Source organism: Bos taurus, chromosome 10 (assembly GCF_002263795.3).
Source record: "Bos taurus isolate L1 Dominette 01449 registration number 42190680 breed Hereford chromosome 10, ARS-UCD2.0, whole genome shotgun sequence".
Classification (NCBI taxonomy): Eukaryota; Metazoa; Chordata; class Mammalia; order Artiodactyla; family Bovidae; genus Bos; species Bos taurus.
Genome location: NC_037337.1, coordinates 75,627,985 through 75,655,939, shown reverse-complemented (window position 1 = coordinate 75,655,939; position 27,955 = coordinate 75,627,985). Strand labels below are relative to the sequence as shown.

At 37.5% G+C, this 27,955-nt stretch overlaps 1 protein-coding gene across 3 annotated transcripts in view; it reads left to right on the top strand.

The window, feature by feature from the left end:
* Positions 1 to 19,452, top strand: part of PPP2R5E (protein phosphatase 2 regulatory subunit B'epsilon) — a 160,609-nt gene extending 141,157 nt beyond the window's left edge. For 2 of the 3 annotated variants that reach the window (XM_005211993.5, XM_024997654.2), the window contains 7 exons: positions 764 to 872; positions 2,301 to 2,354; positions 2,459 to 2,509; positions 4,156 to 4,275; positions 7,470 to 7,597; positions 9,672 to 9,773; positions 14,787 to 19,452. In XM_005211993.5, coding sequence (XP_005212050.1) covers positions 764 to 872; positions 2,301 to 2,354; positions 2,459 to 2,509; positions 4,156 to 4,275; positions 7,470 to 7,597; positions 9,672 to 9,773; positions 14,787 to 14,886 — 664 coding nt within the window. In that variant the 3' untranslated portion in view covers positions 14,887 to 19,452. The remainder of the gene's footprint in view (positions 1 to 763; positions 873 to 2,300; positions 2,355 to 2,458; positions 2,510 to 4,155; positions 4,276 to 7,469; positions 7,598 to 9,671; positions 9,774 to 14,786) is intronic. The other variant, NM_001083468.1, reaches the window with a different exon arrangement.
* The last annotated feature ends 8,503 nt before the right edge of the window (positions 19,453 to 27,955 follow it).

Here is a 27,955-nt window from a genome sequence, read left to right as displayed (position 1 = left end):
GTTACTTAGTTTCTTCTCCTAATATGAGGAGAGAGAGAAGGTGGAGACACTTGGTTCCCTTTAGGACTTCCCACGGGTGGGCTTTATACCCTGGGGTGTTCTTGGCATGAGCAGATTTCAGGGATGGAAAGAAACACTGTCTGGAAATGGAAAGGGTCATCAGTGAACCAGGCCAGCGATTATTTGGGGAAGGATAAGGGGGAAGGAACGGAGAAGGCAATGGCACCCCATCCTGTGGATGGAGGAGCCTGGTAGGCTGCCGTCCATGGGGTCTCGAATAGTCGGATACGACTGAGCGACTTCACTTTCACTTTTTCACTTTCATGCATTGGAGAAGGAAATGGTAACCCACTCCAGTGTTCTTGCCTGGAGAATCCCAGGGATGGGGGCGCCTGGTGGGCTGCCATCTATGGGGTCACACAGAGTCGGACACGACTGAAGTGACTTAGCAGCAGCAGTAGCAAGGGGGAAGGAAAAATAAAGAGTTTTGATACAAAAGCTTTTGGGAACTGTGCATCTGAGTGTAAGAGCTCAAGAGCCTTTGCTGGGAGATCAGAAGCAAATTTCCTTCTTTTAAATTCTCTTTCTACTTAAAGATATTCTTTAAAGCAACTGAGAGGACTTGAATGCCACTGGGGTGGGTTTTGGTTTGTTCTGGATCAAACAGAAACTGATTTAGATATACCTGATCTCACAAGAACAGCATCTCAATTTAGCCTGTGGTAATAACATCACTAATTCATGTCTCTTTTCTTTTTCCTAGTATTATCAATGGCTTTGCTTTACCTCTTAAGGCAGAACACAAACAGTTCCTGGTGAAAGTGTTGATCCCTTTACACACTGTCAGGAGCTTATCACTCTTCCATGCCCAGGTAGAATTTTGTACAACTACTTTCGGAAACAAAATAAAGTTTGTAAACCCAGTGTTTTGTTGTTCTTTTTATTTACTTAATTTAAACAAACAAAAGGCTTGTGAAAGTTAAAAATATTCCCCAAAGCAAATAAAATGTGTATATATTTGCCTGTGTATAGGAGAATCATGGGAATTATTCCTTAAGTGGGAACAGCAGTTGCTTAGTCATCTCATCTTACAGAGAGAACTTAGTTGCCCAAGTTCATAATCATATATTCAGCGGGTTGCGTGTGATAAACATGTAGGTTTCAGATTTAGACATTTGGAGGTATGTCATCATTTTGGAATGTTCTCAAGTCTCTTGGCCCATCCTCATCTTGTGTTACTCTGTCCTTGCCCTTTTTGCCCCCTCTTCTAGTTCATTCACCTTTTTTTCCTCACCTTCTCCATGCAAATAACACTCTCACAGGAAATGAAATCAATCAGTATTTTCACTTTAGCCTCCATTACTTTAAAAAGCATACCCTGTCTAGTCCCCTCATTCTAATTTCCCGCTAACACTGCCTTGCATGCTAAGCATGTCACTGGGAGGTCGATACATGCTACCATGGCGTTTTAGTTTTAGCATTTCAAACCTCTGACATGCCCCCTCCCTGTAATGGGAATGTTTTGAGTTTTCATAAAAATGTAACACATCTTTCAGAGTAGTGTTCCTCTTTAAATGTGAAATAGTGTGTTTCGAGGAAAAATTAGCCCATATGCTTCTAATTTAGAGCACCATCAAAATATTGTTTCATAAGAGTGAATTTCTTGTCCAAGAATCTTTCTGAGCCCCTTTGCTGATCTTGCCTTGAGTTTTTGAAATAGGATATCACACTTCATGATCATTTAAAAAAATTCTTACCTTGATGAGTTAGCATCAGATGTGGAACTCTTCGTGTTTATTCGGGGTTCTATCCATGGCAGGTACAACCTTTTAAATCTTTCCATGAAACTATTTCAACTTGGATGTGCCATTTCAGGTGGTCAGCAGTGTTTTCAGTTAAGTGCCTGCTTCTCAGATAGGGCTCTTCTGGAACCACAGTAAAACCGTATATTGTTAATGTTCCAGCAAAGAGAAAAGAAACCCGTGAGATGTAGCTCAAACTCTATGTAGATGAGATACTTTCAGAATATACTGGATGTGGTATTTCACCTCTGCTTTTCATTAACTGACTACTTCATGTCCCAACATTCTTTTTAAAAAAATTTCCCTGCTGCCTTATTAGTGTCGATCTTTGGCTTGAAAAAGTAGCTTATTTTCCTTTATATGTATTTTATTTTTTAAATGAATGTGAAGTTATTAAAACCAGATTCTGGAAGCTTTTTAGGGCTTTTTAATAATACATCTTTGAGCCCTGAGCATATAGAATTTCTAATTTTGTCTTGTGTTTGCTTGTTTTTCCAGCTGGCATATTGCATAGTACAGTTTCTGGAGAAAGATCCTTCACTCACAGAACCAGTAAGTATTTTTTTCTATAATTTTGAAAAACTTCAGAAAAACCACTTTTCATGGAGTATATAAGAAAAATGAAGTGCAATTTGTTTTTCTCCTTTTCATTTTAGGTTATTAGGGGATTAATGAAATTTTGGCCCAAAACATGTAGTCAAAAAGAGGTAAGTGTTCAGTGTCAGTGTGTTAATAGCTCACTAGAGCACTGAGATAATAGGCATCTGTAAAGATGCATTATCTTAGCTAATCCTCACGGTAACTCAGAATAAGGCAGGACTGTAAATATTCTCATTTTTACTAGTTAGGAAATTGATAGTTAGGGGTTAAGTAGCCTTCCTGGGCATACTAAGTTTAGGTGATTAGGCCAGAGCCTTCCCGCCTGACTCCTGCACCCTGGGCTTTTATCCTGGTCTGCTCACTGATGTCCGCTTCCTACGGAGTATGGAGGTTTTGCTGTCACTGTTGATAGATGCTGTAGCAACCTGCCCAGATACCCACTTTAAAGCATCATGTGGGTGAGATCTTACTATGCACAATCTTAAAATATGTTGCAGACCTTTAGTTTCAGCTGTTCACAAGTGGCCCTGGAAATCCCTGATTTATAATCATTTGTACTTTTGCCAAGACCTCACCGGGCATGTGCAGTGTGAGGTTGTGGTGGAAGCAAGTCTTACAAAGTGAGCCTCGCTGAGCACCAGATCTATACCACCTTTTCTGAAAGGTTAGAAACCATGTGGAAAACGGCCCGGAAACAAAGGTCAGCAGTTGGTTTTATATTTGGAGAGTGTTTTAGAAGGAATTCAGAATGTTTCTTAACAAATGGTAAGGCTCGACAATATTTCACTTTTGATGGAAACACCCTCCTTCTCAAATCAGCTTCAGTTCGCCAAAACCCTCCTTTACATATTTTCAGAAACTCTCTAATTTCTTAATACCTGTTAGGTAAAATTAAACTAGTCATTGCTGCCCAGATGCATCTTAAGATATGAAAAGATCATTTTTCATATTTTAATTGCGTACTTGATTTTTTTCTAGGCAGTCATTTCTTCATACCTAAATAGGAAAATGGTTTTTATTTCTCTCTCAGTTTTCCATTATATTTAAAACAAGTGACTGTACTATTGATTTGGCTCCATTTTGTGATCTAAAAGCTCTGGTTCTGCAAGCACAGGGTACTGAGGCAACGAGATTCATTGTGCTCCATAGCGAGCGAGTGTGTACATATGTACATGTAAGCGTGGACAATGGGTCAGCGTGTGCTGAGGAGTTTAAAGTGGCATCTGTCTGTGACTAAATCTGCTCACTGGTGTGTCTCTGACTTTGTATGTTCTGTGAACCGGTGTCTCCTAGAGGAGCACCTCGCTCATGGCACGGGGCTGTCAGTCTTTGGCAAATATCTGCATGTGCCGCAGTGGACTTTGTCCATCATGCAGGAGGGCCACTTGCCCACCGTTTTAAAAATATGGAGGAGGGGAGGCAAGCCCCACAGGGACAGTCCCATTTCCCAGGGCCCTGCTGCAATGTGTAAGTACTCCCTGCTTTATGTACTAGATGTAGCACACAGAGTATTTTTTCCAAAGTAAATAGAATCACATCTTCAATGCTGCAGGAAATTTGTTCTTAACAAGTACCCTCCGGTGAATTTCTTATGAAATAAACATCCAACATAAGTTAAATTCTGATTTGTTCATGTTCGATTTTATGCATAAATTTTCACTATATTAAAACCATGCAAAATTCTCGTTTTCCTCATTGTCCGTATAGATTTTTAATCAATACCTGACTCTTGGTGTTTTGCATGTACTTCTAGGTCATGTTCCTTGGGGAGCTGGAAGAAATACTGGATGTGATTGAACCTTCGCAATTTGTTAAAATCCAAGAACCTTTGTTTAAACAAATCGCCAAGTGTGTGTCTAGCCCCCATTTTCAGGTTAGTTAAAAAGAGGGCATGAGCCAGAGTGGCTTGTACAACATGTATTATTTTGGTCGAGTTTTATTTCTATTGAAAGAAATGTAATGGACACTAGCTACCTGTTGTTTTTATTGGCTGTTTTTTCACACGATAATACTTGTGATAATCACCACCTTCATCTTTAACTCTTGCTACATGACATCCACTGTGATGGTGCATGTCTAGTAACTTGAATTCTCATGACCACTCTGCAGGCAGGGCATTATGATTTTTACAGATGTAAACACTGACCTTCAGAGCGGTACAAGAACTTGTCTCAAATGAAAGGGCTGAATAAGAGGTAGACAGGTAAGGCTCCTATGGTGTGTAAGAGAGAATGGTGAATAAAGCTTAAGCGAAAAAAAGAATGCTGATCTTCTTTACTGTGTTACATGTTTCACATACATTACTCCTGAACTTCAGATCATCCTATTAGACTCCCCCACTCCACTTTCTAGATGAGAAAAAGGAGGTTCAGAAAATGATTTGTTGAAGTTCCCAAGAGGGAGTGAGGAGTCACATGGCATAGCTTCTTGTGAAAGCCTGTGACCTTCCGGTGGCACCAGTCTGCCTCCTTGTGGCCACTCTCAGAGATTACAGGGAAGGTGAGCCTGGGCAGCGCTTTTCTCCAGGGAAGGTGAGCCTGGGCAGCGCTTTTCTCCACTGGGGCCATTTAAGTTGTGCTGTGGGACCCACACTGGAGAGAAGAAGGTGATCTGGGGTGAAACACATTAGGTTTTCTAATTTGACTGTCTCATCAAAGGTCCAAATCACAGACCTAGAGAATTGACTGTTTATATACTGCCTCTTGATTGGAAGAGATTGTTCAGATTGCAGTTGGCAGCACAAAGCCCCACTGCTAGCATGATGGACTTGATGGTAGACTTCCCTCTGAGCTGTTATTATCTTGCATAGTTAGAGACACTGGCTGTTGCTGTTCTAATTTTTGACCTAAAGACATCTTTAGTATGTCAAGTCAGTAATCTAATGACCACCTTGCAGTTGTACCACAGAGCCAAGAAAAAAAAAAAAAACCATTCTATGAACCATCACATTCAGATGATATGACACATGTCTAGATTTCTTTGAAAATGAAGGACCCTTTGTAGATGTTTTACATATTACTCATGGTCTGTGGTACTCAAATACTTGGGTTGTTTACCTTATTTTTCAGTTTTTATTATGTGTTTGGGGGTAGTGGAGGACAAAGAGCAGGAATCTCTTTCCAAATGAACTTTATCAGGAAGACTTAGACTCTAGTGAAGCTCAAAAGCATCAAAGGGAGACAGAGTGTCTTAATCCACTGGGTCTGTGTCTTAGGGCTGCTTAACAAAATACCACAGACTGGGTGGCTTATGAAAAACAGAAAACTTTTCTCAGAGTCCCAGGGGCTGGCAGTCTGAGATCAGGGTGGCAGCATGTATGGGTGAGGGCTCTCTTTTGGGTCACAGACTTCTTGTTGTATCCTCACGTAGTAGAAGGGGCTAGGGGGCTCTCGGGGGTCTCTCTGAAAAGGCACTAATTCCATCATCTTTGGAGATTAGGATCTCAATTTAGGAGTTTTGGAGGACGCAAACATTTAGACCACAGCAGACTTCCATAGCGCTTCCCAGGTGATGCTAGTGATAAAGAATCCACCTGTCAATGCAGGAGATGCAAGAGACATGGGTTCGGTTCTTGGGTTGGGAAGATCCCTCTGGAGATGGGCATGGCAACCCACTCCAGTATTTTTGCCTAGAAAACTCTGTGGACAGAGGAGCCTGGCAGGCGACAGTCCATGGGGTCACAAAGAGTTGGACATGACTTGAGCACACACATGTCTGTGTGGCTTAAACACTAGGAATTGATTTCTCATAGTTCTGTAGGCTGAAAGTCTGAGATCAGAGTGCCAGCATGGTCTGCTGCTGGGAGGGTTCTTTCTGGCTTGTACATCTTCTCACTGTGTCTTCGCATGGCCTTTCCTTGCTGCATGCTTGAGGAAAGAAGCAAATCTCTTGCTTCCTCTTCATACAAGGTCACCAAGCCTATCTGATTAGGACCTCACCCACATGACCTCATTTAACCTTAATTACCTCCTATCTCCAGATGCACTCACACTAGAGCTTAGGGCTTCAGCAGATGAATTTTGTGGAGGGGGTGGGGACAGATTTATTAAATGTATTTAAATGAAGCATAATTTCTTAATTGGTGTAAATGAAAGAAACTCTTTTCCCCATATAACTACTCTTAGAGTTTTTAGTGGGTTTTTTTTGGTACTGTTTTTTTTTCTTCTGAGACTTTGGTTTACTTGAATTCTTATTGTTATCTTAGATTGCTTTTTAGATTTTTTAGGTTTTCTTTGAAGCATTCCTTTGAATTCAGAGGGTCAGTTGGTAAAAGTGGCAGTCAGAAAAAAGAGGTCTGAGATAGCAAGTGCATGTACATACAGCCAGTAGCCCTAAGTCCAAAACTGAGTGCCTTCCTCCTGGCTTACCCAGTTCAAAGGAGGGGACCAGAAATGAACTCTGGAAGGAGTCTAGGCACTAAACTCATGTCTCAGTTTATCACTGACAAGCAGTGTGACTGTAGCCAGGTTCCCCATCTCTCTGAACCCCAGTGCCCTCGTTTGTACAGTGGTACCCACTCCTCGGATGGTGGTAAGGATGACACATTCTGCCTGCAGGCTGGGCATAGTCTCTGGCCGAAGGAGGTGTTTAGCAAATGTGCCTGCTCTGCAGGGATGGGCAGCTGCGTTTTCTGCAGCAGCTATTGACTGAAGGCCAGCTACATGCTGGGCCCTGTGGTTGATCTGAAGTGTGTGGGATGAAAGAGGTGAGCCAGGAAGGGAATTAAAGTGATGGGAAACAGCATGGCATTTAGAAGCAGGGTGAAGGTGTCTGATGCTTGCGAGCTGTGTAGGGAAAATGTGGAATCAGGAGAATAAATGTGTTAAAAGGAGAATAAAAATAAGCAGGTAGCAGATCTTCTTTTTCTTTCCCAAATTGATTAACCAGTTTGGAACTTTGTGAAAGATTTTAAACCCACAAAAATGTAAAGTGTGATTAATACTTAATTTTATACTTGTTTGAATGATACTAAAATAGTCTTAAAAAACTTTTTTTGATGAGGTTATAATTTTGTTTTATCTTTGTCTCTTTCTCTCTGTTAACATTTTCTTTTTCCTTTTCTCAAAGGTGGCAGAAAGGGCACTCTATTATTGGAATAACGAATACATCATGAGTTTAATAGAAGAAAACTCTAACGTCATCCTTCCCATCATGTTTTCCAGTCTTTATAGGATTTCAAAAGAACATTGGAATCCGTAGGTTTTCACAGTTTTCCCTCTCCTTCTCTTTCTTCCTCCCTCCCTCCTCTCCTCCGCCTCTTCCTTCCTTCCTTCTTTCCTCCCCGCTCTCCATACCTCCCTCTCTCCTTCCATCTTTCCCTCTCCTCCTCTCCTTTGGCCTCTCTTCTTCCTTCCTTCTCTTTTGCTTGATAAAATATCTTGTATGCATGCTGTATGTCAGATGTTGTGCGTGCTGCTGAAGATACGTGTGTGAAAAGGTAAAATGTCTCCATTTTAGAAATTCACTGACTGGTTGGGGAGACCCACAAGTAAACAGATTTTTTATAAAACAGTGTTTTAAGTGTTGTTATGTTCACGTATCTGTTTATTTGAGGGCATCTTAACCTGTCTATGAATATTGCTAAGATCTTTTGGGGATGCTCTGGATCAAGTGGAGAGATTTGTATTATATTGATGGGGGTGATGATGCTCATACTGAATCTTAAAAGAATTGGGCAAGTGGATGGGATGGGGGTAGCCCATTGAGATGGTGGGTTTACCCGTCGCCTAAAAAGGCACAGAAGGTAAGAAGCACCTGTCGTGTTCTGAGGCCTGTGAATTCGGGAGGGCTGAAGCGCACAGTCATTTGAGAACATCGAGTAGTGCCTACGTGAGTCTTCACCAAGTGAATAACAAGGAGACGTTAGAGAGTTGGAGGAAGGGAAGTGGTCTGAACTGATTTGCATTTTAGCAAGATCCATTTTTTAAAAACCAACTCAGTCATTATACATATTCTGTAGAGGGCAAAAACATTTTTGAATGTTTTTTATCATCTAGTTTTATGAAAGTTAAAGCATTCTGTATTGAATGACTTGACATGTTTCTCTATGACATAGAAAGAAAATTGAATGTGGCATTAAAAATGAAATATAATTCCATATTTCCATAGTATGTTTGTCTACAAGCTTTGCATACAACTGTAAAATGTCATATTTCTCACTTTTCACATTTGTCAAATTTGTGACTAAAGCTTATAAAAATATAAGAGCTGGCAAACAGTTAAATTTCATTATGCAGGGAGCCTCTTGAGAACCTAGAGTGCTTCTAGCACGTGTCCTTAACCGCTCAGCAGACTGTGTTTGCCTTTTCTCCATCACAGCTCCATCACGGTCATATCTGAGAAGGTCTTTCTTTTCAACAAAAGACAGCTGAAGTTTCTCTTTTAATGAACACAGGGTAGAAGCAACACAGTAAACCCACTTATAAATGTTTTAGAAACTTCAAACCCAAGGAATGCCTTTTTCAGTGGTGTTGGAAAACACGCAAAATGGAAGAAATGTTGTATAGTTTTGCACAGGGAAGTGTTATTTAGATTCTAGTCTGGAGATACTAGGCTTGTCATGGCAGAGTCCTCACATTGCCGAGAGCTTATTCTTAGACTTGATAAGCATGGGCAGCCATTTGGCTCTTGAGCTGTTTAGTGTTCCATCACTGATAGCAGCCATCACCAGCTAGCCAATTACCTTCAGCCTGTGTGTTGAGTCAGCAAGAGGACTGATGCAAATCACCACTAGAAATGTAACTCTTATTAAGCTGCCCAACTTATGGGGGGGGAGGGCTTGGTATCATCTTTGAATATGAATTATAGATATATAAACTTTGTTACCATGGAAACAGCCTTTGATTTTGATGAATTATGTATTTTATCACTTTAGAAATAAAATTCTATGCAAATTCAGGTCTCAAAGGTTGGTCCTGCCACAAGTGTTCATTTTTAGGGTGAAGTTGCTTTATACTTGCCTTTTTATTAAATGAAATTAACAAGTGCCCATAGGCAAGTCTATTCTGGGTACCAGTGATTAGAAGGGCAAAATTAGATTTTCTTTTTCTAATCCTGCCAACCCCTCAGAAAGATCTCTTGTCTAAAGAATGTAGCTCTCTTCAGGTGGAAATGAATTGTAGGTCATTTCTAGTTGTTCCAACTAAAAAAGGGATGGTGACTAGGCGGTGTGAGCAGCTCATTCAGGTAAAGGTTGTACATCCATTTTCTTTGGGCAGCAACCCATTACATAGGACTAAACAACACGTTCCTTTCTCTCTGTGCTTCCAGGGCTATTGTGGCGTTAGTGTACAATGTGTTGAAGGCGTTTATGGAAATGAACAGCACCATGTTTGATGAGCTGACAGCCACATACAAGTCAGATCGTCAGCGGTAACTTTTTAAAGCTTTTTTGTCAGCTGTGCATAAAACTGTTGAGTTCTTTCCTTGCTCTTTGCTGAATTTGCCTCGTTGTACCTGAAATCCTAAGCAGCACAATTGTATTTATTTCCATATTCATTTTCGCATGTGCATTAGTTGTGTCTTTATTAGTGTGTCACTGGGTAACAAAGCGTCATTTTGGTTAAGTCTGCTTTCCTCCTCCCTTCCCTAATGTTTCTCTTCTGCGTCCAGGTTAGAAGCCTGACGCATAACTGGTGTTTCAGGCCCACATAAGGGGACCATCAGGTTGATAGCCATCTGGATTCACTCCCATTCTGAACTAGAATGGGGCTGATATGTCCTTCACTCCAGCAGCAAGAGAGATGGGGCATGCTTTTGTTTAGCTCTTTGACCCAGAACTTAACTATCTATACTAGAACCCAGCACATTCCTGTGATTTAGAGGGCAGTGAAAAGAACAAGGAGGTAAAGAGTATTATGCAAATCTTGATACGTTTAAGGTCAGAGGGAGCAGAAACCAGTTGAACTCATTATAAGAAATGCTTCTGGTTTCATGGGTCTTTCTTGATTTCATTTATGTGATTCTTCAATTTTGTTATTTCTCGTTCAGTATATTCAACTTTCCAAAAGATGTGTCTTAGTCTGTGTGGGCTGCTATACTGTATTATAGGTATCTTGTGGGTAGCTTCCAAACAACAAAAATGTTCTGGAATCCAGAAACCCAAGAGCATGGCGCTACCATAGTTGGGTGAAGGCCCTCTTTCTGGTTCAGAGCTGGTACCTTCTCACTGTGTCTTTGAAGGTGGAAGGGGCAAGGGATCTCTGTGGGGTCTCTTTTATAAGAGCACTAATCCCATTCATGAGGGCTCCACCCTCATGACCTAATCACCCCCAAAGCCCCCACCTACTAATACCATCACCTCTGGGGTTTAGGATGTCAACATGTGAATTTTGGGGGCATACAAATATTCAGACCCTTTGATGTACTTGGAGAGGTTGAGGAAAGTCTGGAGAGCTAGTTAGTAGTTGAACCGCTGGGTTGACTTTTCTCATCCAGAAGAAAATGTCAGCTTTGTGTATATTGTAAAACCATAGACTTTCAAGGATCCCAGTGTTCATACTCAGGACCTGGCTAAACCTCCTGAGAAAAACTGTCTGGTTCCTTTGCACCTTTTCCCGATTTTTAATATGTTACTTGGATTTTAGATAAAAGGAGCAATGAAGGGAAAGGTTTGGTGGCAAGGGACAGATGATCGTCACAGTGATTTTTTAAAAAATTACCAAGATATGGCATACAAGAGCAACTTTATGGAATACGAAAAGTGTTTAATAGTAGAGAGAAGAGACTTGAGTTGTTTTTAATACCATGTTGAGGTAAATATTAGTTATTAGATATGTTGTACCAGACTTAAAGAACTTTTAATTTACTATATTTGTAGTTGTTTCAAATCATTAAATTTATAATAATTCTCCATGTTTCAAACTTAAAATCTTTAAAAAATGTTATTTAAGTGAAGGGAATACAGGGCAGATTTTCATACTGTGATATACCATTAAGGAGTGCATTGTACGTAATATCCTTCTTTTTATAGTAACTAAAAACCCATTTTTATTTTCCTAGTTGAATAAGAATTAAATCTGTAGAAATCCATTAAGACTACTGAAGACATGTTTCTAAAATATTCAAATCATTTGAATTAATTTCGTTCATTTTTATTGAATTTCAAAACTGTTTTATGATAATTTATCATTTAAACTAAATAGGCCAGCCTCTTGAAAAAGATAATTAACAGCAAATAGACACTATGAAGCTGACTATGACAGTCTGGTGCTTTAAAGTGATTTATAGCGAGTGGACTTTCTTAATGACAGAAGGAGTATTTAAAAACCAGTATTTTGTCTAATGAGCAATACAAGGGTATACTTAGTAGATGGAAATACTAGTTTTTCCATGGATATAGGAAGAGAAAAAGAGACTAAAGAGATTCATTTGGTATTGTCCGACAAGAGCTTCTCTGGTGGCTCAAATGGTAAAGAATCCACCTGCAGTGTGGGAGATGTGGGTTGGATCCCTGGGTTGGGAAGAGTCCCCTGGGTTGGAAAGAGTCCCTTGGCGGAGGGAATGGCAACCTACTCCAGTATTCCTAGCTGGAGAATCCCCATGGACAGAGGAGCCTGGTGGGCTACAGTGCATGGGTCACAAAGAGTCCCAACAAGAAATGAAAAGAGGATTTATTTCTAGAAGGCAAGAAGTTAGTAACTGTTGCAGTTCACATCAACATTTTTTAAAATATTTAATCTGAAAATGGTGGGTGGAATAAGTAACTAACTCTGACGGATACATATGTCAACATTAGTGCTCTGTGAAATTGTAACAGGGAGTTTGACATTATCCCTAGTATGACAGCCTAGTGAAGTTTTAAACTGCCACCTACAGGGAGAGAGAAAAGTGGGAAAGAATAGGGGTGACAGAAGCTATATCAGAAATATTTAGGGTTTTTGAAGATAAAGCTGTCAGTATAAAAGATGTATGATAACTCAGCAAAAAGTTTACCTAGAAGAAAAGCCCCATAGGGTAGACTGCTGCTGCTGCTAAGTCGCTTCAGTCGTGCCGACTCTGTGCGACCCCGTAGACGGCAGCCCACCAGGCTCCTCTGTCCATGGGATTCTCCAGGCAAGAACACTGGAGTGGGTTGCCATTTCCTCCTCCAATGCATGAAAGCGAAAAGTCAGAGTGAAGTCGCTCAGTCGTGTCTGACTCTTAGCGACCCCATGGACTGCAGCCTACCAGGCTCCTCCGTCCATGGGATTTTCCAGGCAAGAGTACTGGAGTGGGGTGACTGCATTGATTGCTATACAACTCTTGATCAAAGACTGGTGAAATGCCTCAGTGACAAGATTATGAATGTTTAATCATGTCAGCTCTTCATTTAAACTGCAAATTAAGGTAGTAAGAACCTAACATATATTGAAGCTGTTTTTTAGTTGAATAAAGTCTCTAAAGCTCTTGCTTACTATCTTCCTCCTCTTCCAAGTAAAAAGATCAATATGCATTGAAACTCAGCAGGATCAGCAAAATTTACTTTCAAATCAGTATTCTATGATAACATTTATTTAGACCTAATGTTGGGCTTCCCCGGGAGTCCATTGTTTAAGAATCTGCCTTGCCGTGCAAGGGAAACCTGTTTGATCCCTGGTCTGGGAAGAGCCCACATCCTAGAGCAACTAAGCCCGTGTGCCATAACTACTGAGCCAGCCCTCTAGAGCCCGAATCACAATGACTGAACCCACACACTGAATCTGCTGAAGCCCAAGTGCCTGGAGCCTGTGCTCTGCAACAAGAGAAGCCACTGCACTGAGAAGCCTGTTCCACCACAACGAAGAGCCCCCGCTCACCACGACTAGAGAAGGGCCTGCACGGCAATGAAGACCCAGCACAGCCAATGATAGATAAATAATAAAGCTTTAGACAGACCTAATGTTATCCCCAAATTGTACTGAGAAACCTAAAGTGATGATTTACCAAACAGTTTTGCTCTGCAGTTAGGTATCTAGGATCCATAGTGGTTGGAGAATTATTGCCCTATAAATAAAATTTTTCAGGGTCAAAGGTACCAAGTAGGTAATTGTTTGAAAAACTATTATGCCTACTAAAATTTATATTGTATCAAGTGTATTTGAGCCAGTTAAAACTAGTTGCAGTAAACAAGGCTTAAATTGCCAAAATACTAATTATAAAATGATGGAATGGGGATGTAAAAGTCTTTAGATATTTCTAGAGGTATTTTGGCAGAGGGGGATGAAGATTAATTTCTGTTGCTGTAGACAATCAGTACAACTTAAAAAACTGGTAATGACTTAAAAAATATAAGGCGGTGGAATTATGTATACATTCCACTTATGTGGATTTCCTTCACTGAATAAATACACTATACTACAGTGAAGTGCAAAATTCTTGCTAAGTCAAATTCTTCCCAAGTGAAGTAGAGCCCCTGTTTTTAGGAATTATCTGAATTTATAGATTCACAAATATTATCAGGTGTGCTGTTTACTGGTTCATCACAACATGAAGAAACTAGGGACAGTGTAGTGAGTTATTTTTAATAAATATGAATTTATAGTGTACCCATGTGTTCCTGGATTGCGTACTTACTACTTCATTGATATTAAAGTTAACATCTTTTCTTTTATAAAACTATGGTAATCTAAAAATGTCCTTGGCAAAATAAAATTCATTTACCCTATTTGGAACATCTAGTTTTTGGGAAAATTTTAACCAAACAGTAAAATCTGAAGTCTGTAAGTCACAAATTGATACTGAGCCAATTCGAAGGCTTGGAACATTAAAAATTTAATAACTGATAATACTAACAAAGTTCTGTTGAGAGTTAAAACTGAAATTATAGAAGAAAGATGTTTAGTTTTATATATAGGTATAAAATAAATTCATAATTTGGTTCCTGTGGTTTGATATTTTTAAGAACAAGATTCTGCTAAAGACTTTACATACATATAATGCAGAAAAAATGGACTGTAATAAAGAGGAAGTATGTTTTCTTGACCTACTACCTTCTCTATATCATGTCATCTCTAGCAACCCTTTTGAGAAACTATTCAGAGAGAAAAAGAAAATCAGATTTGAACTAGACCCAAAGTAAAAATGCCATTGGATTTAGGGTAACAGATACTTATAAATGTTGATCTTTTTTTTTTCTTGGTATTTTGAAGTTAATCTTCCTTATTAAGCTAAGTGTAAAGGAATATTAATGTGAAATGAAATCTTAAAATATACTTGTCATTTCCTACTCTATGTTCTTTCTATATATGTGTCAAGGAAAAAAAAAGAGCAGAAAACCAAAAAGATTAAACACCTACAAGTTTAATGCCAGAGTTTTCAGAGATTTTTAAAAGACTGGGTTAAAATATGTCAAAGGGGCAGTTATTGTTGGATAATCTTTTTAAACTTTCTCAGTTGTTTACCTTATATTCTATTTTTTTTCCCCAGTGAGAAAAAGAAAGAAAAGGAACGTGAAGAATTGTGGAAAAAACTGGAGGATCTGGAGTTAAAGAGAGGTCTTAGACGTGATGGGATAATTCCAACTTAACAAAAATATCAACAACAACATTACTAACCTGTGGAGTCACACATTTATGTAGTAGAAGATGGAGCAACAGTTTTCTGTATTGTGCAACTTTACAGTAGATTTCACATTTGTTTCATTATTACAACAGCACTGTATATACCTGTCTCTAAGTAAAGGAAAAAAAAAAAATAAGGACTTCAATCCAAAGTTTGGACAGTAGATGGACTTCTCAGAACTTGGCAAACATAATTATTGTTCTAACCCTCTTTTAAAAAAAAAAAGCAGTCTTCAGAGGTCTGTTGATGAAATTGCTATATTAAAATTCCATTATTGGGAGTTCCTTATTTATCATTAGCAGAGAGTATGAAACAATTTTCAAATGTGAACAATCTTAAATTTAGCTTGTCTTTCTGCTAAGCTGTTAAATGTATTTATAGTAAAGGAAGGAAAAAAAAAAAAGACTGTCATTTCCTTATAAGTTTGTATAACATCCTCCTCTGGATAACTTGACTGTAATTTGACATCTTTTCCTTTTGCACATCTTCATGAGTTGAATGTGGAATGGGGCTATGAAGTATAAAGGTCCCGTGTTAAAAGTTTTGTTTACTGGAATGAACATCCTTCCAGTAACCAGGTAGTGCTGGTACTCCTTTAGTTTTAAAATTAGGAGTAAAAGAGAACAGGTGATAAACATGGTAGGGAAGGGAATTTCGGATTCATGCCTGAGTTTATGGTGAATCCAGATCAATGTCTTGAATCCTTTGAAAACAGGCACTGGGACAGGAGAGGGTTCAGCACCTGACCAGTATTAGTTATGTACATCACTGAAAACACATACCAGAGATGTTTTAGAAATGTCAGGAGACATCCTTTCGGACCATTTGGAAATAAGAAAGACAAACACTGAACAGTACAACCATGAAATTGATTGCCAGGATGTGAATCTAATTGGGAATAGTCAAGCAAACAGCTTGGACTGTTTGGAGTTGTTGCCTTACTTTTTCATATGTATTTATAAAGTATTCCAGCAAAAAGAGGATGTAGCCTCTGGGGAAAACAAACAAACATATTACAGTGTTTTTTGTAGATTCTCGTTCTGTATCCCATCACAGCGCCAGCCCTGTTTTTAGCCAGAAAGGATTCAGGATAAACATTATTATGCATTCTGAATTGGATGCGTATTCCTAACTACTGTATTTGTTACCAAAAGTGGTTCTACAAATGCTACTGAAAAAAATCTGGAAATTCCTAATGTCCTGAGTGTTAATAATAAAGTTTAAAAATGCTTTTATATCAAAGGTGCATTGTGACCAAATTGTTTAAGAAAACAAAAAAAACCACAAAATCTAGGGCTGTATTATAGATATATCTTACTGGCTCTCTGCTCTGTATTTGAAAGAGGAATCTTACATCTTGGGGTGTTAAAATGCTGATAAAACTTGTGTACATTGTGTACTTAACCTAATGCAGTTGCATTATCATGTACTGAAAGATACGTGTTTTGGGATTTATTTCCAGGATGCTTTTGCTTGTTATGGACATGGCAGCAGTGAGTTGATAATCCTAAACCATCCCTTCCAGAAGTATTCGTGACATGGAGCTGATTCTGCGTTCATGTGTTGAATTGTGATAGTAGCAAACAGGAACATATGAACTGTTGTTGCTCTTAATAGAAATATGGTATCAATATGGGCTTGTATAGTTTATTCCTTCCATTTAAAATATAAGATAGAATATGCAGTTTTATTCTTTATAAGAAAAAAGGAAAAAAAAAGAAGCCGCTGACCTTTCTCCCCTATCAAGTGTTTCAGGATTATCAGGTCACAGTTTGTGCATCAAAAGTCAGCCAGTTATGGACATTGTCATCTCAATAACTTTGTAAAACAAAAACAAAACTTGGCATTGTTAATTCTGAAAAAGAAACAGCAGTAAAAGAGTCGTATGCAATATCAAACACAACATGGTTTAGTGGAATTAATAGATTTTTTTTTTTTTAAAGAACTTTAATGGGGATTCTATGTAAAGCTGGCAGAGGCTGCCAAAGATGAAAGAACTTACTTTAAAAGTGCTGGAGCAAAGGTGCAAGTTCAAATGCTAAAGATAAAAAATAAATTTGTAACAAACCATCTCCTTCAGCCCTTTTGATTTTAGCCCATGGGTTTTGACTTTGCTTTATATTTAATTTTGACAATATGAACTTTTGTTTGCTATCAAGGTCACAGGTTTATGAACTATATCTCTGCCCATTAGAATGAAATGCAGTCATTTGAAATGAGAAAGACCAGGACTCTTTATTGCACCTTACCCTGTCCTCAGAGTTAAGGTGAAAGCTGTACCGATATCCTTGATGTCAATTTCGTATGCTGAGCATTCCAAACTGAGAAGAATAAAGCCAAATTTTAGACATATTTAAAGAAGCTATTATATGTCTAAAATTCATAGGGCAACTTCTGAGAAGAAACACTGTCTTTTCTACTTTAACCGAAAGTGACAATGTGACATTTGTCATGTTGGATCCAGTGACGCAGAGTAACTGAGGTAACCTGACTGTTGCACTGTGTGACATATTTAAGGACGTACTTGCTGCATTTGCAGCAGCCCTCTCTCTTTGTCCTTTCCCACATTTCTGCTGTTGCTGCAAGTCGAGTTAATTGTGACAAATGCATCTTTGTGTTATATTTTGTTTGCTTCCTAATTTCCAGAACTATATATAAATATATTTTTTAAATAGCAAATATTGTAGTTAGTGAGTGATGATCACTCCAACCTTATCCCTACCATATTGGTTTTAGGGGTAGGACTAAGAGTGTCTTTGGAAGAAAAACAAAAAACGAAAACAAAACCCTGTGGTTTAGAAGGATGCTGAGGCCTTAGGCTGTGGGCCTGGAACAGCCATGTGAGTGAACTGACCCATCTCATACTTTGAATCAAGCATGCATTCCTTTTCTCATTGTGCAAGTGTCCCCAGTTTTCCCTCAGTGTTTAGTTTTCGGCCTTTGAAATTTTATTATATTTTGCTCTCCCTAACATCTGTTTTTTATAAAATAAAATAAAAAATAAAAAAAGTGAGATATAAGTAATACCCTCAATGCCTCTGGATACTCACAAGCAGGGTTATACTCCTTCATCTTGGGCTCACTTGCCTAAATGGAAGGGTTTAATTTATTTTGTACCTCCTTCTATGCGTGGGACAGTCCAGGGTGCGGAGCCAGGAATTGCTCATAATTGCACCTGCTATACTTAAATGTATAGCCCTAGGCTCAATCACACTATGGAAAGAAAAAAAAAGTATATTTAGAGCTTTAAAAGCTTTTTTATTTTTTTGTGGGGGCCGGGGTGGGGGGTGGGTGGGAAAGGGAAGATGTATGGATGCTATTGGCATTTTTAAGTGTTCAGAGGTGTTTTTTTTCCCCCTTCTGTTTTGTTTTTTTCCCTTCAATTGGATGCACTGACCTGGCCCAAGAAATAAAGAGATTCTCTCTTTTGATGCTGTTACCAATGTTATGACAAAGTGACAGTCGCCTAGAACAAAAAAAGTGGCACCAGACATGATCAGTGATATTTATTTGCACATCGATATTTTTATTTTTATATTCTGGCTCAGCTGCTTCTCTGAGTGGAGTTAAGGAATGAGCCACAAAGAATTTTTGTAGTAGCTATATTGGGAACGCATTTTATATTTCTCAGTATTTAATTTTGAAACTCTAAAAGGATGGTGCATCTTGAGAGAAAGCTGAGCAAATTTTAATCTGGTGGAATGTTCGTTTGTGCTGCTTATTGTGCACAACTGCAGCAGTAGCATCTCTCTTGGAAATAAACATCCCAGATTATGACGTCTATGAATATAGGTTTCCTTTTCTACCCCACTCTTTCCCTTCCCTCCCCCGTCTTTCCTTCTTTCCCTTCTCTTTACTTTTTTGGAAATCACTTATTGTATATAAGTTGTAATCCAGACCTCATGTATCAGTGGGGAACTTTCAAATATAAATATTACCAATACATTTTCTGGTTGTTGTCTGATTTTTGATTGAGGTATAATGAGAATGACATGTCCATTGCTTTTGGTTTGAGGACTTCGCTTTAGCTTCATACATCTTTTGGTATTTTAGTATTTCATTGTTTTAGCAGGAGAGGGCAGCAAAAGTTCATTTTCCCTGTTAGAAATGCTGTGGTTCATGACCGGTTTTAAATTTAGTTGTGTGTGTGTGTTTTTAAACAGCATCTGTTTGTGGGTAGAGGTAAAAAATGAAACATTTTTGATAATGAAAATTTGCATATGAAAATTATAGACTGATTCAACCAGACAGTGAAGACTTCTGATCCACATGAAAGTCAAAAGGCCACAAAAGAATCTTCTGGCACTGGCTAAAATATGCTACTTCCTTTTCAAACACAACAAAATGCAAGCTGAATCTTAAAACACTTGGAGTTTAAAATGTCTTTCTTTGGAAATGATATACTTTCTTCAAAGTGGTAACAGAAACAAAAATGAAGGTGCTCCTGAAGGAAAATGTAACCTTCCCCTTTCACAGCTGTGTGAGAGGTTCTGTACTGTGGGTACATCCAATAAAGAAGCAGTGAAGAGTTTTCAGGCGCCTGGCTATGTGTGTGTGTTCATCTGTTTCTGACCTCCGTGACCTTTTTGAACCATACAAATGGTAGATTTGATCAATATAAATGTGAAGTTGGTATGTTCAGGCTTTCAACTTGAGAAAATCAGTTTGTAATTAGGGTGGGCTTCAGGATCTATTGCTGGATATGCAAATACCCCAAAACTTGGTGGCAAAATCAAAGTTATTTTGTTCACAAATGTACAATGTGGGCAGGACTTGGCAAGAATTCTTGTCTTTGCTATTCCAGTGTCAGCTTGGGTTTATCAAGGGGGACAGGAGTCATGGCTCACTTGCATGGCTGGCCAGTCGGTGCTGGCTGTTGACTTGGGGTTCAGTCAGAGACCTCATTTCTTCTTGACACAGACCTCCTTATGGGGGTGCCTTCCTTTACTTCCTCAAAGTATGAAAACTAGGAATGAACGTTTTAATCGACAGGAGGTGGATACTGCGAATTCTTTAAAACCTGGGCCCAGAAACTGTCACAGCATGATTTCTGTCATATTTTGTTGCTCAGACAGTGATGAAGTCTGCTCAGATACAAGTGCAGGGGATGTGAGCCTCACTGCTATGTGATGAGAGGAATGTCATCTGTAGCCAACCCTGGGATACTTTGTAAAGCATTTGATTTAGGTGTGGTTTACTCTCTTGGCTAATTAGATTTGGAACCACGTAGAGTTAACTAGTTAATGTTTCATGTTCAGTTAAACTAAGTTGGGAGGGGAAAAAAAATCCTTGTACATTCAGTAGTTTTGTATTTCAAAGCATGACAATTTTACATCTGAAGATCACCTTGGTAAGTTACTTACCAAGAAGAAACTTGTAACAAAAAATTTCAGGGTTCATAGAAATATGAGTTGATTTCCATGGAATGTCTAACCTTTTCTATAACATTGCTTCCTGTCTTATAATGAAGCAAAACAAATGTATAATCCAGATTTTGTTTGTTTGTTTGTTTTAGCCAAGACTAAGTATGGAAAAGTATGGAATAGTTGACCAAGACTGTAGGATTAGGGAATTAAAATTTGCTTGTTTCTGATTATGATACATGTTCATTGTATATTCTTGAGAAGGAAGATTTTAAGAAACAAACTGAATACCTATATGCTACTCCCCATATCAAAAAGACCATTAAAAGTCATGTATGTTCATTGATTGACTGGACCAATGTTAATTGATCACCTCTGTCCAGAGTTTTGCCCATCCTCCGTTGTTCCCATTTCCTACATCTTTATTGTCTCATTTAATTTTGTTCACAATCTGAATTAATTATACGATTTGAGTCAAATTTTGCTGCTACCAGATGATATGGGGCCTCAGAACCAGGATGGATATCAGTCACGGCCCCCTTTGTCCTCCCTAAAGCTCTTCAGGCAAGGTGTCTTCAGCCAGTGTCACCCAAGATGATGACCATGGACTTGGAAGACAGAGACCCCTGGGATCATTTGGCTTCTGACATTTATCAACGGTGTGACTTTGGGAAAACTGAGCTAAGCCTCAAATTCATTTGTAAAGTGGTACTTATTTTTCAGTGTTGTTATATTCTATTAGGCAGTATGTGTAAAATAGCATAAAGTGTGACACATGGTAACCTTAAAAATATTATGTTTGATGAATACTTTATTAAACCCAAAAGTTAAACCCACAGCAGAAGAATGGAAGTAATAAAGATTATTAAGCAGAAACAAAGTAGAGTATAGAAAAACAACAGGGAAAAGTGAAACCAAAAGTTGGTACTTTGAAAAAACCAGGAAAATTAACAAACCTGTAACCAGATGGACTAAATAAAAGAAGACTCAAATTACTAAAAATCAGAAGTGAAAGTGGAGATATCTTTGCTGATTCTATAGAAATAAAACATAAGAGCATTGTGAACATTTGTTTGCCCAAAAAAAAAAAAAAAAAGTTGGGTAGTCTAGATGAAATGATTCAATCACCATGAAATAGAAAATCTGAATAGACTTATAATTAGTGAGAGGATTGCATTGGTAATCAAAAATCTCCCAACAAAAATCTTGGCCCAGGTGGCTTCACTAATGAATTCTACCAAACATTTAAAGAAGAATTAATACCAGTGCCTCTCAAATGTTTTCAAGAAATCAAAGAGGAGGGAACACTTCCTAACCCATTCCTATCAGGTCAGTATAATCCTGATACCAAAAACAGATACTTTAAGAAAGTAAAACTAAAGACCCATATCCCTTATAGACATTGATAAAAAAATGTCCAGCAAATTGCTAGCAAACAGATTCAGCAGCATATTAAAAGCATTATCCATAATTAGATGGGATTTATTCCTGGAATGCAAGGATGGTTCAACATACAAAAATGAGTCAATGTAATGTACCACATCATCAAAATGAAGGGAAAAAACCCCAACGTAGTAATCTCAACTTATGCAGAAGAAGCATTTGAGAAAATTCAACACCCTTTCATGATAAACACTTAACAAAATAGAAATAGAAGGAAATTATCTCAACGTTGTAAAAGCCACATGTGAAAAATCCATAACCAACGGTATTCAATGGTGAAAGACTGAAAGCTTTTCATCTAAGATCAGGAAGAGCATGAGGATACCCACTTTTTCACTACTTATATTCAACATAGTGCTGGAAGTTCTATTCAGAGCAATTAGGCAAGGAAAAGAAAAAGCATCCAAATTGGAAATGAAGAAGTAAATTTGTTTGCAGGTGGTATGATGTTACATGTAGAAAACTCTAAAGACTCCACAAAAAGTTGCAACTAATAAAGTAGCAGAATACTAAGTCAACACACCAAAATCAGTTTCATCTCTGTATACAATGAACAAACTGAAAAGGAAATTACAAAAACAATTCCATATACTATTAGCATCGAAAAGAATAAAATCCTTAGTAATTAATAGTGAAAGACTTGTACAATGAAAACTACAAAACTGCTGAAAGAAATTAAGACATAAATGGGGACATATTCCATGTTTATTGATTGGATTAATTATTATTGGCAAAATGTACATACTGCTGAAGTGATCTATAGATAGAATGTAATCATTGTCAAAATCCCAATTGATAATGATTGATAAAAGGATTTTTTGCAGAAATTAAAAAATCCATTCTAAAATGTATATGGAATCTCAAGGGAGCATGAATTGTCAAAACGATTTTGAAAAAGAACAAAACTGGAGGACACTCTGATTTTAAAACTTACTATAAAGCTACATTAATCAAAACAGTGTGGTGGTTTTGGCATAAAGCTATATAGGTAAATGGGATAAAATAGAGAACTCAGAAGAAACATATATGGTCAAAAGATTTTTGACAAGGCTGCCAAGACCATTTGATGAGGAAAGGAAAGTCTTTTCAAAGAACAGTGCTGTGAAAACTGGATATCCACACTTTGAAGAATGAAGTTGGATCACTATATACAAAAATAACCTCAAAATGAATCAAGGACCTAAATGTAAGACCCCAAATAATAAAACTCTTGGAAATAAACATAGGACAAAAGTTTCATTGTACAACATTGTACAATATTTGACAGGACTTCTTGGACATAACATCAAAGGCACAGGTAACAAAAAATATGTGAATTAGACTTCATGAAATTTTAAAAATTTGTGCATCCTAAGATACTATCCACAGAGTAAAAAGGCAGCTCATGAATGGGAGAAAATATTTGCACATCGTATATCTGTAAAAGGTTTAACATCAAGAATATGTGGAGAACTTTAAAAAACTCGATAAAAAACTTAAACAGCCCAATTCAAAAATGGGCAAGGATTTAAATAGATATTTTCCCAAAGAAGATAATAACTGGCCAACAAGCACATAAAAAGATACTCAACATCACTAATCATTAGGAAACTACAAATCAAAACTGAGGTATACCTCCTCATACCAATAAGGATGGCTACTATCGAAAAACCAGAAAACAAGAAGAGCTGGCAAGGATGTGGAGAAACCAGGTCATTTGTGCACTATTGATGGGAATGGAAAATGATACAGCTGCTGCGGAAACAGTATGGAAGTTCCTCAAAATATTAAAAATATCATGATCTGGCAATTGCCCTTCTGAGTATATACCCAAAAGAAATGAAAACAGGGCTTCAAACAGTTATTTTTACACCCATCATTATTCACAGTAGCTGAAATGTGGAAGCAACTCAAGTGTCCACCAGCAGATGGCTGGATGAGCAAAATGTGGCATGTACATGGAATATTATTCAGCCTCAAAAAGGAAGGAAATTCTGAAAGATGATACATCATAGATGAACCTTGAGAACATTATAGTAAATGAAAATAAGCTGGTCACACTAAGGCAAATAGTGTTTGATTCCACTTAAACGACGTACTTAGATGAGTCAAAACCATAAAGACAGAAAGTGTAATGGTTGTTGCCAGCGGCTGAGAGGAGGAAAGAATGGGGTATCTTCTAATAAGTATGGAGTTCCAGCGTTAAAAGATGAAAAGAGTTAAGAGGATGGGTGGTGGTGATGGTTGCACACTGAAGTGTACAAATGACCTGTACATGTAAAAATGATCAAAATGGTAAATTTAATTTTATGTGTATTTTACCTCAATAATAAAAAATGCTACTAAACCATTTTCCACCGTGGATATGACATTTCACACTCTGAACAACAAGGTATGAGGATTCCAGTTGCACATTTTTGCCAACATTTAGTGGTGTCACTTTAAATAGTTTTAGCCATTCTGGTGAATGCATATAAAGATATTTTATTGAGGTTCTCATTTGTATTCTCCTGATGACTAATTATATTAAACACCTTTTTCATGTGTTTTTGGCAATTTGTATATCTTCTTTTGTGAAGTGTCTGTTCAAATTTTTGCCCATTTTGCTTTATTGTGTTGTTGACCTTTTTATTATCAAATTGTAGGGTATCTTTATGTTTCTTGGGTAATAATTCTTTGTCAGATATATGTTTTGTGAATATTTTCTCCATACCTAATGAGCAAAAGGTTTAAATTTTGATGAGATATAATTTAACTTTTTTTCTTTTATGATTATTGTTTCTTGTGTCCTAAGAAATCTTTCTTCCTGCTTCCTTTCATCCCTCCCTGCCAGTCCAAATTATACTCTTTTATATATCCCCTTTGAAAGCTTTATAATTTTTGCTTTTATGTTTAGGCTCATGATTCATCTTGGATTATTTTTTTGTGCTCATCTCTGGCTATTTTCAAAATTTTCTTTATCCTTTGTTTTCTGTTTGCTTCTGATGTGCTTCATGTTTTGCTTCATATTTATCATGCTTGGAGATCACTGAGCTGCTTAAATCTCTACATATTTACCTATTACCAGATTTGGTAAATATTTTGATCGTTATTTTTCAGATATTTTTTTCTGTCCTGTTCTCCTTCTTTCTTCTGGAACACTAATTACATGTACTTAAATCTTTGTTATAGTATCATACATCACAGGTACTGTTCATTTTTTATTAATAAATTATCTTTTTATTGAGATAGAATTCACATAAAATTAATCATTTTATTTACTTTTAAAAATTGGCCATTTAAAAATATACTAGTCACTGACATTTTGTACATTAAAGATATTGTACAGCTTTCTTTTCTATATCATTCCAAATATTTTCACCATCCCAAAAGAAAACCCCATAATCTTCAGGTAACCACTTTCCATTCCTCCCTCCCAACACCTGTCAACCATAAATTAGCCTTCAGTCTTTATGCATTTACCTAGTCTGGATATTTCACATAAATGGAATCATATAATGTATAACCTTTTTGTCTGGCTTCTCTCACTTGGCATATTCCTTTTGAAGTTCATATTGTATGTATCAGTACTTCTTTCCTTTTTATTGCTGCATATTTCATTGTATGATATACCACATTTTATTTATCTATTATCAATTTATTGATATTTAGGTTGTTTTAACCTTTTGGCTATTGTGAATAGTGCTGTCATGAGTGATGATTATGAGTTTTTGTTTAAATACATGTTTTCAGTCCTTTCAGTAAATAAGGTTGGAGTGAAATTTCTGGGTCATATGGTAATGCTATGATTAATTTTCTGAGGAACTGTCAGACTTTTTTTCTACAGTAGCTGCACTAATTTACACTCCTTGAGCAATGCATGGGGGTTCTGATTTCTTTACCTCATTGCTAATGCTCGTTGTTTTCTGTTGTTGTTTTTATCTATAGTCATCCTAGTGGATGTTCTGTTCATTTTTTAAAAAATATCTTTTTTTCAGTGCTTTTTAAATTGATACTATATTGATTTTCCTCAAGTTCTTTTTCCTCTGTCCTCTCTATTAACTGTTATGCTCATATAACAAATATTTTTATTTTAGATACTATATTTTTTAGTTTTAGAATGTTCTCATGGTTCATTTTCTGGAGTCTATTCCTTTGTTGAGATGTCTATCTTTTCATTCACTGTATGTCTTTCTTAATATCATTCTGTATAGTTACCATAGCTATCATAAGGTTCTTTTTGCAAATTCCAGTATCTGGGACTTGTCTCTCTTAATGGTCTTTTTCTTGAGAATTTGTCACATGTTTCTGGTCCTTTGTATGTTGAGTAAATTTGAATTTTTTCTTGGATACTTTAAATTTTATGTTTTGGGAACTCTGGATTGTGTAATATTTCTCTGAAGAGTATTAATTAGTTGTAGCAAACACTAATTTGGTGGGACTCTACAAGCTCCATCTCTTGGTAAGTAGCTCATATCATCGTTCAGTTGTCTTATCCTTCTCTGGAGTTTGTTCCACGCGTGTGAGGGTCAGGTGTTAGTCATAGATTTGGGTTAGATTACGCACACAAAAGTTTTGTTTCTCCTTTCTAGTGCTGTCCTTTCTGTGATATTACCCTCACTTTCCAATGGCTGTGGCTGCCCTGCACTCTGGTTCTTTAGGGCAGAAAAACAGTTTTCCTGTCATGTTCTACTTGTGTTCTCCTGCTTCACCTAGCATTGACGCTCAGGCTCAAACTTACAAAAATGGAAGATTTACCCAGTGTCATCCTTTTTTCCCGAGTGTTGACTTTCCTACAGAATATGCCTTTTAGTGCTTTCCAGTTGCTTTCCTTCTCCTCTGTGTGTATGTCTCTCTTGTGCTACATTTCCCCATTTTTATCTGCATGAAGAGGTCTGGCAGAATTCTGATCATGTATTCTTAAAGCAGATTTTCCCTCAAGGGCTATAATTTGGAGACACATGATTCTCTCCCTCCCCCACCCCAAAACATTCTACATATGGGGCATGGTACTAAGTCAGGTAAGTATTTCCCACACATCAGTAATTTACATATCACTGCCATTAATTTTGCCACTTTAATATTACACTTGTAATGTGTTAGCTTATTTTTAAATGAATCATATTTTCATTCAATTTTATTTATTCGCTTTTAAAACTTTTTGTTTTGAGACAAATTTAGACTTATACAAGAGTTGAAAAATATTACCGTGAATTCCTGGATATCCTTCTTCCAGCTTCCTCTTATGTTACCATCTTCTATAACCAAAGAGGATTTATCCTTGGCACAAGTACCCTAGATGTAATGCTGTCAACTAAAATACAGAATTTATTCAGATTTTACCAGTTTTCCCATTAATGTCCCTTTTCTCGTCTAGCATCCAATTCAGGACTCCACGTTGTAAGTAGCTGTCACGTCTCCTTAGTCTCTTCAACTTGGTGACACTTTCCAAGTCTTTCCTGATCTTTCATTACTGATGTTTTTGAACAACACTGGTAAGTTATGTTTTAGAGTGTCCCTCAGTTTGGGGTTTCAGATGGTTCTTTATGATAAGATTGAAGTTAGAGGCATTATTTCAAGATATTGATAGGATGCTTCAGAGATGATGCTCCTCCCTCAGTGCATGATATCAGGGAGTACATGGTGTCACTGCTTATTATTAGGCTAGAGAGAATATTAACATACTCATATTAATGCAGCCCCTGATTACTGACTTAATTAAAAGAATGATATATTGGGAGGATGGGAGAGGGGAGACACAGGTTATGCAAAATTAAGCTGAATCTTTGACAATGTTTGTAGAATTTCCAAATCAAGAAATAACGACATAAGCAATTGGACATGTGGAAGCAACTACTGATAGCTTGCAGATATAATATAGGTAATATTAGCTAAAGGTATTCAAGAGGAGAGAGAGCATGAAAAAAAGGCTTAATTGTCTTTTATCAAAGTCTTGATGTCTGAGAAATAGGTCAAATAGTGTGCATTCTTTTTTCAAAAACTCAAGTGGAGCAGACCTATAACAACCTCCAACGCAAGTTGAGACATGCCTGTTGGTATAAAAGGGGCTTTCTTCAGACCAGAGTGATTACATATTGTATGGATAGAGCACATCCTGGTCAAGAATTAGGATGTAACAGGTTGAGTTGATATCCCTCAAGATGCATAATTCTTTTTCTGAGATTCTGAGAATGCAGGGGGTCAGGAATTGACCTCTGCCACTGATCAGAAAGAAATCTGGCACAGATAACCTTCTAGTTTGCTTGAATG